General features: G+C 37.6%; 1 protein-coding gene across 5 annotated transcripts in view; it reads right to left on the bottom strand.

Moving 5' to 3' along the window:
• The window catches only part of UBN2 (ubinuclein 2), a 52,496-nt gene that overhangs the window by 9,685 nt on the left and 31,595 nt on the right, over positions 1–11,216 (bottom strand). For all 5 annotated transcript variants that reach the window (XR_007202987.1, XR_007202983.1, XR_007202985.1 and 2 more), the window contains exons 12-16: positions 9,001–9,051; positions 7,592–7,634; positions 5,383–6,921; positions 1,407–1,653; positions 574–663 (exon numbers count right to left, since the gene is read on the bottom strand). Coding sequence is in view for 1 of the 5 variants with exons in the window: in XM_048300388.1 (XP_048156345.1) it covers positions 574–663; positions 1,407–1,653; positions 5,383–6,921; positions 7,592–7,634; positions 9,001–9,051 (1,970 nt within the window). In the remaining 4 variants the exon portion in view is untranslated. The remainder of the gene's footprint in view (positions 1–573; positions 664–1,406; positions 1,654–5,382; positions 6,922–7,591; positions 7,635–9,000; positions 9,052–11,216) is intronic.

Genomic DNA, 11,216 nt, shown 5'->3' on the forward strand with positions numbered 1-11,216 from the left:
TACAAACAGAAAAATAAAGTGTTCTATTTCAAGTTTCTCTTCTCAATCAAAATATGCAGCTCTTATCAAGCATAAAATTCCTAAGGAAAGCAGATACTCCATTAAGAAACCATCCCACCATTCACATGTGAATATACTCTTATAAGAAACATGGAAAAAGCTTTTAGCTGGAAGGTCAGTTTCTCCTTCAAAGGGGAAAAAAAAATTTTAGTGGAAAAACACTTTATGCAGCCTATAAACAATCATGTTAGTGTCCAGTAAGTATTATTCCTTTTCCCCTCACTAGTTGAATTTGCATACTTCAGTTTCTAGAACTGCTACAATAAAATACTGGAATTTTTGAAATTTTTTTGTTCCCGACATTGAAGAGAAGTAGGGGAAAAAAAAAAATCATTCAGGTTTCAAAAATACTGCTACAACAGAGTAAGTACTGCCTGCTGCTACTAAAATTTGTCCCTATGTTGTGTGTTCTCTAAGTACTGGTGTACATTTCACTTCAGTCTAGGGCAGAAATCTGACTTTTAAGTTAAAATAAGTTAAAAATAAGTAATAAGAAATATATCATGTCTTTACCTGTGTAAGCTTGCTGCAAGTGAGCAGGCAGAGGTGAGTGAGACAGTGTTGCTGCATGCTGAGCACCTGGCTGTAAACCCTTCAGTAAGTCTGGGGGGGGGGGGGCAGGGAAAGGAGAGTAAAGACAAAAAATAAATCTTGAGGAAAGAGGCAGTCTCTGTGAAGTAAGTTTTGGTTTTATAGTGTAGCTATAGTAGCAGGCTAATCTCCACAACAAAAAAATAAATACCTGATAGCATTCTGATGGCTGGAATAAGTCAACAGAGACAAACCTATTCAGATATAATTAGTCAAAAGTCAGAGCAAGGACCATGCCTTGCTACTGGGATGCAATCTTTATACCATTTTGTTTGACAGAAAGACCAACAATTTATATGGGTTAAGAACATAAACAGCTTCTTTATAAGCATTTAGAAAAAGTAAATGCCATCGTGGTTGATAGCTCTTCATAAGAGAGCTGTTTGATATCTGAGATTATTGAGTTAAGGCTATTTTTAGGAATCACCGTATTAAGTCTCTGAATTGTGTCATTTGGAGACTTTAAAACGATACTCCTTTCTAAAGATAAGGTATTGAGTTAACCCCAAAAAAGTACGTTCAAAACTAAACATACACTGTGAATATAACAATGAAGTTAAGCTTTTCAAAGGTGATTTATAACATTTAGGTAATTATATAAGGGAAGTTTTTACCAGTGAAGGAATCGCATTTACTCTCCTGTATGTATTTTCATGAACCAAATTTGAGTGTCTCAGAACTTCATTGCTTCCCTACTCAATTTCCATTTTAAGGATGCATCTTTCCTTATAGCCCGGTGTGATAATTCCACTCACTCTGAGTTAGGCTGTGGTGGAAAGCCGCTGAGGTAGATCCCGAGGTGGTTGTCGCTCCAGCTGTGTCCGTCCCAAAGCCAAGCAGCTCCAAGGGAAACTGGAAGGGCACAGTCACAGGAACAAGGCCACCCAGCATCCCAAAAGGAGTTAACGGTGCAGACGTCACGTTCTGACTGGTTACAGACAGGGGTGATGCCATGAGAGTCAGAGGTGAGGCGTTAGCCAGTAACGATGCTCCTGCTGTTGACTATACAAAAAAAAAAAAAAAAAAACAACAGTACTTCAAGATTTTTAAAGGTTTGAATTGTATTCTTTAAGGGTATAAAAATCAACTATTCCCTGTTAAGTATTGCTCTGTTGAGAAGTGTATTAAACTATTAAGAAATATTCACTTATCCACCTAGGAGGTCTTCCCAGGGTTCATTTGCTAAGCAAGCACAATTATATATCAGATTCAGACACGAGAGTATGGTTCATCTATCATGTTTTTCTCATCAGCCTTACAGGTAATTTCCTTGATCTTCTTTCTAATTATGCACTGGGTCTACAGTCACAATGTAGTGCAATATCTTCTATTAGATTCATAATACGAAATTATCCAATGGAGATCTGAAGCTCTTTAGAAGTACAGTATTACACCTCTTCCCTTTCCAAATCTGGGTCTTAACAGAACATTATTTCAAAAAAGGTCGCAGAGAAACAATGAATTCCGAAAATTAAGATTCAGATGTAAAAATTCCCAAACTTAAGAAGCAAAATGCATATGTAGAGGTGTGTATGCACATGTCAGAGGAAAAGGCAAAGGAAGATAATGTCTCCATTCTAAATATGCCAAAATGAAGTTAGATTCACCATAGTTTTAAAATAAAAACGCAAGATTAGCCAGAACATTTTAGCTACAACAGTTCCCAAATCACATTAATTCCTCTAACATTAGACCAGCTCCTTGTTTAACAATCTTTCCTTCACTACATATATAGTAACTTATTATGCTAATGTTCCATTCTCTAATAATTTACTACAAAACAGTTAGTATAGAAAGCACTTTGAATCAGACTCCAACTCCGATATTGTAGCTATTTGAATTAAAAACACTCAGACGGAACAGGACTTTGAATCTGTGCATTTTTACAAGTAAGCCTCAACTAAACCCAAAACTTAGAATCATTTTAATGAACACACGAGCTTCAAAAGAAAATGACATTTCACTGAGTTCTGTAATAACAACTTACAGAAAAAGCAAAGTGATGAATCTCCTAGCATGGATAAAGTTTTTATTACCAGTATTGGTCTTAAGATGTTCTGATGAAAGCAGCTAAAGAAAAAGGACAGTTGCTTCTTAGGAGAAAACACAGTATTTTAAAACAGTGACCCTGTAAAGCGCATTTACCTACATGTGATGTTCCCAACAAGCGTTTGTATTGCTCATCTTAAAGATGCCAACTTCTACAACATACTCTATCCCAGAAGTAGGAAAAAAAAAAAAAAGGAAACTATCAACACATTGTTGGGAGGAGAGAGGACAGTGAAGAAAAGAGCTACAGAGCATGCCCTAAAGGAGCTGCAGTTCAGATGTTTCTATTTAACTCATGTACAATAGTTCATAAAAGGGCTTATCCTGGTCATGTAGATCTGAGTCATTAAGATCCTTAGAAGTCTAAGCCAGATTCTGCTCAAGAGTACTGATGGTAGATAGAGCTTTTTAAGGAAATCACACATGTACTCTTTGGCTTTGTGTCCTTAAGGTGTAACTTTCTGTGATGCTTCAGCAGGTGTAAACTTATATTCCAGTAAATAACTGTGTCAATCAGAAGTAGAAAGGAGGGAGACACTTCTTGGAAGCTTCCTAGTTAAGAACACCTTTATTATCACATAAAATCATCTGGTTTGATCTTTAATGTAGGCAGACCAGAATATTATAATGAACAACTCAGGTACCATTCTCATCTTCTAATAGCATCTCAAATAGGAATTAAATCCCTAAGGCCTTAAAGAAAAGGAGATTCACTTTCTGTCTTAGTTACTCCTCTTAAAACTTGACATAAGTTCTTAGTACATTGTACCTAACAACTAGTCTGGAACTGATGTAGGTTCAGCAGCCAGCCATTAGACTTTTATAGCTAAATAAAACCCTTTGTGATCACAAATCTCTTCCCCTTTAGTGTACTTGAACTGGGAGGTAATTTAATTCTAATCTCTTCTTGAACGTACTCCACTGACTAAGCTACACAGTGCATGGCAGTTGCAGCCTTATTCCATAGTTTATCTTCTTTGCACCATTCTTCTGAACCATTTTTAGGTTATCAAAGTAATTCCTGAAGTGTCAAAAAAACCCACGTGGAAGGTCTCAATAATTATTTTAGTGATACCATATGCTGCACAGTACCTCTAGCTGATTTATCCCTTTATACCGACACACCTTATTCTGCTGTTTATAGTATGGACTCATGTTACTTGATTATTCACCACACACCCCCACACTTCAGAGCTCTCCAGCAGGACTGTGCCCAAAATGCATTTCATTACTCAGGTGATCAGTTTTTCTAAAAAAAAAAAATTACTTGCCTTTAACTACAGGAGGGTTTGCCAGAATTCATCTCACCATCCAACACAAGACTGCTTACTTCCCTTGTCCATCATCTTTAAGCACTAGCACACCCATTTCATGTTTTCTTCTACATCACAGCAATTGTATCCACTGGATTCTGTGGACTGCACCAGGAAGAAACAACTCTCTTCCTAGTCCATTCACTGTAGCCCTTTTTGTCTCCTCCAGGCACCTTCCAGTGCACTCAAACTGCACTGTACTTGGTTCAGCTCTTCTCCAGACCCTGTGTGGTACCTCAGTGGACCTTACACAGCACACAGGTTGGGGATTTTTTTTCCATTCAAAGCACCCAGAGTAAGTGAATGCTGTGTCAGAGCCTGGCAAACTTTTATTGCTGACTGTCTCAGTACAGTAGGATGAAAGACCATAGAAGTGTCTTGTAAAAATCATCTTCCTCCTGTTATTCAACTGCATTAAGAAGAATTTGATGGCAAACTAATTGCTAGAAGTTGAGTATACACCACTCGCATGCAACAGCATTGTGCACTGTTCAGAATAACAAGAGCTTTACATTTGCTGTACACCAAGAATATAATTTACAGCAATACTATTTTCTTAAGTACTGATGACTTCAGCATAGAGAGCAATAAAGAGAGGAAAACATCAAATCATCTCAGTAACTAAGCATTGCCAGTAAGAAGAACACAACTTGGGAAAGCAGGTTGTCTTCTGGATAAATAATAGGTTTGTATGTTTTAGAACAACAGTATTTTCAAAATAGTTGTTTTGTCTGATTTGTCTTATCTCTAGTGATAGTATAAGCTTTCAATTTCTAGGGTATTTATACATTAATGAGGCGTCTCATTCAGTTTGACTAGATCCTACAAAATAAAATACATCACAAATACAAAAGAAAAGCCCCTGCAAGTGTTAATTATAATTACAAGTCTTGAATTACACTCAACCACAAGCAACTGGACTCTAGTTTTGAGGTTAATCATGCAGCCTGACAACAAATGTACCAAGATACTTTTACATGACCACCATCATTACAAATATGTAAATATGCAAGAATACACAAATCCCATAATGCAAGAAAATACCATGTCCCCTCAAAATATGGTCACACAAAGCTTACCTTTCCTAATACCCTTAAAAGAAAAAAAAGCAAATTCTGTCCCACAGTACAGACCAATCAACAGTTTACAGTGAGGATTTGTTCCACACTGATCCCTGCATTTCACATCAGCTGGAAATACGTATTCTTTAGCGTGAAATAGTTTCATCAGTATCAGCATTATGCTTAGAAAAGTAAAAAATTGAATTTATGGTATTTCCAAACCAAGATAAAATATATTAAGAATGTTTACAAAATAAATATGATAAATATTAATGTAAGGCTCAAATGTAAACTCGTTAGATGCATACCTGCACGCTGGCTGCTACAACTGGAGACCCTGAGGCAGAAGATGGTCTGTGTGGAGTTGACAATTGTTTAGTAGCACCCTGTGTTCCACTTCCTGCTCCCCCAGACAGACTAGTCCTACTAGCTCCACTTGAGTTAAGGTTACTGCCTCTGCTGGCAGGTACATTCATTCCAACTCCACCCAAATTATTTTTACCAACAGTTCCAGAAGGAGAAGAGTTGGGCAATTTTGAAGAAGCCTGAGGGTTCTTTGCAGGCTGAAGGCCTGAGGTGCGATTAGAGGACAGCAAATTCACTGTGGGAGACTGCCTGCTGATATTTACACCACTGGTCTGTTTATGAAGGGGGTTGTTGCTGGAGTGACTACTCTGGGAAACTAGTGCACTTGAACTGGAAGAACTGGGTGTTGTTGCAGGCCTGGGGGATGAGGTGGGCTTGGATGAAAATTTAGGTGATGCATTGGGCTTGGGTGTCACAGAGGGCTTAGATGAAGTGGGCTTGGGAGAGGCAGCAGGTTTGGGAGAGGCAGCCATGGAGAAGGGAGGCTTGAAACCCTGGGAAGAAACTTGTGACACCATAGCCTTGGCTAAATAGTTACTAGAGGTAGAGGTGCTGGATGTTGTCCGAGAAACCAGTGGGTGAGACACTTGAGAGCCACTTCCGGAGGAGGGATTAGACAAAGGCAGGCGATATACTACAGACTTATCTTGAGCCTTGATGACTGGTGATGAGCAAGACAGTTTGGGATTACTACTCAATTTCACCACAGGATTGGTCTGTGATTTACTAATAGTTGCTTGTAAAGGAGATACGTATTTCTGCTGTACAGCTGAATGCTGGTGCACCTTTGTCACTTGTGATGTTGAGGAAGTACCACCTTGAGCCTCAGCAGATGATACCAAGATATTAGCATCCTTGGTTCTTTGAGAGGAGGTGGAAATAGCTGCTTGAGTCTTAGAGGAAGAAACATGAGTCTGAGAAGAGGAGGAAGCAGCTTGGATCTGACTTGACCTCTGTAGTCCTTGCTGAAGTAGTTTGGCTGGCAGAGGCTCTAAGGAAACCTTGGGATTTTGAATTGAAGATCCAGCAATAAGGCCTGAAGAGATACCAGTGTGAACTAAGTCCTGGGGTTTCTTTGGTACTGGCCCTGTGTGACCAGCAATAAGACTTGATGAATGGGATGTTTGAGTGGGCTCTACTTTCTTTGAAGTTGCCAGAGGCAATTTACTCATAATACTTGCTAGTTTCTCTTCTCTCAGCCCAGGGCGAGGTCTGGATGTTGGTGTGTCTATGGTGGACCCAAGAGGTGATCCCTTGGCACCATTATTGATAACTGCCAGAGCATCAGAAATAGAGTCCAGTGAGGGTGGGTGGAAAGAGAGGTCCTCATCCAGTGAGTCATCCAAGCAGATGGTCTCTGGAGCTGCTGTGCAGCTAGAGCTGGCTGGGGTGCAGACAGCTGCACTGGAACCCAATACAGTAGCACAACTTGAATTGACTGAAGACATACAGGTTTTCTGTTCTTTTTTTGGACTGGAGTCCTGAAAATGAAGGGATAGGAAAAGTCAGGTTTAATAGTCTTTCTGGAATAGATTCAAAGTTGTCTTTAGTGTAATACTTTTACTCTGTAAATTCAGACAAACCAAAGATCTACTATTGAAATGTTCATATTAAGATATGAAATGATATCTTATTATGATATCTAGGAACCCTATTGAATACAAATTCAATATTTGTATTTAAAAATCTAGTGTTGTTGCTCCACGTAACAAAGTGTCCCACACAGTGAAGAACAATCAGTACTGGGAAGAATAGGGTAGCTAATCTGACCACTTAATAAAACTGCTACTGAATTAAGACAACACCTGGTCATGTCAAATGAGGACCTCTATACTTCCAACCACACTGTTTTCCAGTGTTGCCAAGTTTAACACAAACTGAAAACACACAAAGCACACATTCAAAGATGTGAAACTTCACTGGAACTAGTACCTCTTCATAGTCAATTTTCAAAAAACTAATACAGATTAAAGTGACAAAGCTATACAGAAGTATTTTGTACTACATTCTTTAAAGTAATGGACCACCAAATCAATAAGCATTGCCTGACAGAAACTTTCTGCAAGAATTTTTCAGGACCAGAGGCAGGTTGTATCAAATGGTCATACTGGACCACTAAGTGGATATTCAGATACCTTAATAGGCTTTTACCTTCACTTTGGGTTTAGTGGCCGGAATCACCTTCTTCTTTGCCCTAAAACAGAAGGGATAAATGTGCATCAGAAGACCAAAAAAAGGCAAGCCATTTTCCTCTTAAAGTGTTACCCTGATTATATCCAAATAAACTAGAATGATGACTACAGGAGTCCAGCTTTAATAATAAAACATCCTTGAAATGAAAAATGGTTTAAAATACAGGGGGAAAGAAAAATAGCATGCTATCAATTCATTTTCTGGTCATGTATCTCTATGTAAATTAGTTGCAAAATCAACTGAATTGCTGATATAACCTGACATATAGATCAGGATATATCCAGAGAACTGTTTTTATTTTTCTGATTTAGAGGAACTTCAAAATATCAATTAATTTCAGCCTCTTAATATTACAACTTTGTCTACTTAGCAGAGCTTTGTCTACACTGAAGTCTTTTAAAGTACTAATATAATTTCGCTTCTTATGCTGACATTTTTATCCCTGAAGAGGATGCTTCCTATCTTACTTATTTCAAACCAGATAAAACCAGTTGCTTCTTCCCCCCATAAAAGTGGTTTCTTGCTTATCAGCTCTTAAGACAGTTGTACCTAACTTGTTTGTTGCAAGAAGTCATTTAGTAAACTGTCAGATTTTCTTTTGCAATGTACATGAACTGCAGTTATACAGGTAAGCACAGCATTAAGGATTATTAGTTACTGCCCTTCAACTTAGAGGTTCAGCATTTCACACTTTATTTCTCCAAGGGCAGTCAACAGATTTACAGCTTATAGTCAACTTTTGATCCTTTCCTAAGCAACTAGAAATAAGCCTGGTTAAAAAAAGACTTTATGTAGGTGGACCATGACTCAGTTTTTGCTGTTATGTAGAAAAATATCCTATGTTAATCATATTTATCACAAAAGTTGCAATTGGGGTGTCATTCAAAGTCATAATAATTTATTTGAATTCTGACTGAATGTGGACAGCTCCTGAGTGGCACACCATGTTGTCTGAAAATGAAAAAGATAAAATCCCACTAAGATACACAGACTTCTGTGATTAGAGATATTTATGAGGAAAAGAAAAAAGCAGGAAGTACTGCAGTCTGAGTTCAGTTTAATATGCTGAATGTCAAAATTTAGGCAGTGTGTAATGCTTTGAGTAAAAGGTATTAATTCAAGAATTAATATCCCCTGGAGTTATCTAGCCACTTCACAAGTGAGTTAAAATATGCCACAAGAACATTACAGTTCTATGCCTAAATTAAAGCATTAAAAAAAGATTATAAACGTCACTGTAAGTTTCTTCAAATAAATCCCAAAGTACCTCCCTTTCCTTCCCTCTGTCCAAAACAGGTAGCAGGAAGACGAGAAAAGATGCAATACACAACCTAAAGATCTTAGCAAGTTGTCACTATTATACTCACGGAGCAGAAGTGAGGTGATTGTGAACACTTCGGCTTTCTTTAAAAAGCATCCTAAAACAGTGGTGAGAAAAGAAATATGAAGTGATTCTACCGCGACAAACGGTGTATGACCACCAAATACACAAACAGTCTTTGGTTTTCAGAAGCAGCCTTTGATTATCTGTCCCCAAGGGAGCTAGTGATTACTTTGTTTGTATTGCTGTCACAGTATAGGTCTTGGCATCCATGAATAGAAGAATCTAAAAAAAATTTAATAATTTGTGTTTATGCTCAAAATACCTCTGTAAATGGCCAAGCAAAAATCAATGTAAGAGAATATTACTTCCTTCAACTGGACAGAAGAAATACACTTTGAATGCTCTTTCCTCAAAGCCTAATGAAATATTTCAAACATAAAATAAAGGATTATTGTAAACTCTTCACACTACATGTCCAACCCACTGATCACAGGCTTGGGTTTGTGGCTATTAATCTCTTGTGGTTTTTTTTTTAAGCACAGAAGATAGAAGTCAGAACACAGTAGTCAAGCTTGTTTCTAATTTTCTTCAGTACTTTTAGTACTGAAGAAACTTTTACTAAAGTTTTAAAAAGTTTAGTAAAATAAAAACTTCAGGCTATTGTGTATCATTTCTGTCTTCAATTACACTGGATTTACACATACTACTACAGAGCCAAGGAATGGCAAGAGCCAGTATAACAAATCTCAACACTTCACATGCTTTTATTCAATGTTTTCAGCTCCTGAGTTGACAAGTGGGAAGTGAAAATGACTGCTGACCAGTACCTATCCTACAGCCTGCTATTCAAATGCAGCTATAAACAGACAATGAAAACTTGGTCCCCTTCCTTGTTTCCAGATAGGCAAAGTAAGACGGATAATATTTTTACAGCACTGCCATCACATTGGCACTGGCCACATTATGAACAGCTGTCTAAACAAGAGCTTTTCACCACTGATAATACAACCTGCAGAGCTGCAATAATTACAAAAAGTCAGAGTATTCACAAATCTCGTGTCATCTGGTAAGAAAATGCTGACATCTCTTACTACAGTTCAATGCCTTACTTCTCAGATTCTATTTCCAGCTCCATTTTCACATTTTCTTCACCATACTAACCTCCAAATCTGTATTACATTGTTCTGTCAGAGACTACTGAATGCCTATGAAGAACATCATGGAGCAAAGCCAGCATTCCTTATTACACGTTTAATGTGCCACCTCCCAACCTACACAGCTTCTCCAGAATACTTCCTTCCCCACCTCCTCCTCGGTGCTTTATCCATTCTTTAATCTTTTTAATTTGGAAATGAAAATTCAAAATTAATCACAGGCCCCTGTAATTTGTAGCGTCATCCTTCAAGGTTAAAGACAAAAGTGTAAATACTACAAAAGGACAGAAATCACAGATATGGTACAAAGAAAGGACAGAACAGTATATGAGGTCCATTCCAACCTTAACAATCCCGTGATTCTGTAATTTCCAGTTATGATCAATACCTTACCTCTTGCTTCTTTATGAAGCTATGAGAAACATTAAATAAAGTTAATTTTGAAAGTGCAAGAAGTTTTTCTTCTAAGCTGAACCCAAAAAGTTCTGGTACTGTAGTTCTATTCTGATTAGAAAGAATTCCTTCAGAAACACACAGTCAGTAGATTGGTTTTAGCATTAGATACCTAATTTTTTTCAATTTTATATAGCTCCTTTTCACTTGAGGCCACATATAAAAATGAAAAATTTTAAGACTTTAGCATAATCCCTACCCTAACATCCCAACAAAATGAGCATCCAGAATATAAATTATGTGCTGTATTAGGAATTACCACTGCCAGACTCCAGGAAATGCTTTCTTTTCCTCTTTCCATGCACAACTGTTTGCCTACAAATTACAATCCATCACTTCCTAAACAGAAAGCAGGAAAGTGCCTCCCAGTGGATATAGGACAATTTGTAAATCATTATGGTACTAAAACCACCCAGTTAGTAAATGAAGTCTTGCTGGTCAACAGGAAGTTATGTTCTGTCATAACTTGTCTCTTGGGGTTTGTTTGGTTTGCTTTTTGGTTTTGGTTTGTTTTAGGGGGCATTTGGGGTTTTTGTTTTGTTTTTGTCTTTTTTTTTTTGTTGAAACCAATTGTATAAATATTTCAAAAGCTCATGGAAAGTTTCAGCACACTTATCAAATGGAAAGGAGAGAACCATATGTTTTATGGCTT

This window comes from Corvus hawaiiensis, chromosome 4 (assembly GCF_020740725.1).
Source record: "Corvus hawaiiensis isolate bCorHaw1 chromosome 4, bCorHaw1.pri.cur, whole genome shotgun sequence".
Lineage (NCBI taxonomy): Eukaryota > Metazoa > Chordata > Aves > Passeriformes > Corvidae > Corvus > Corvus hawaiiensis.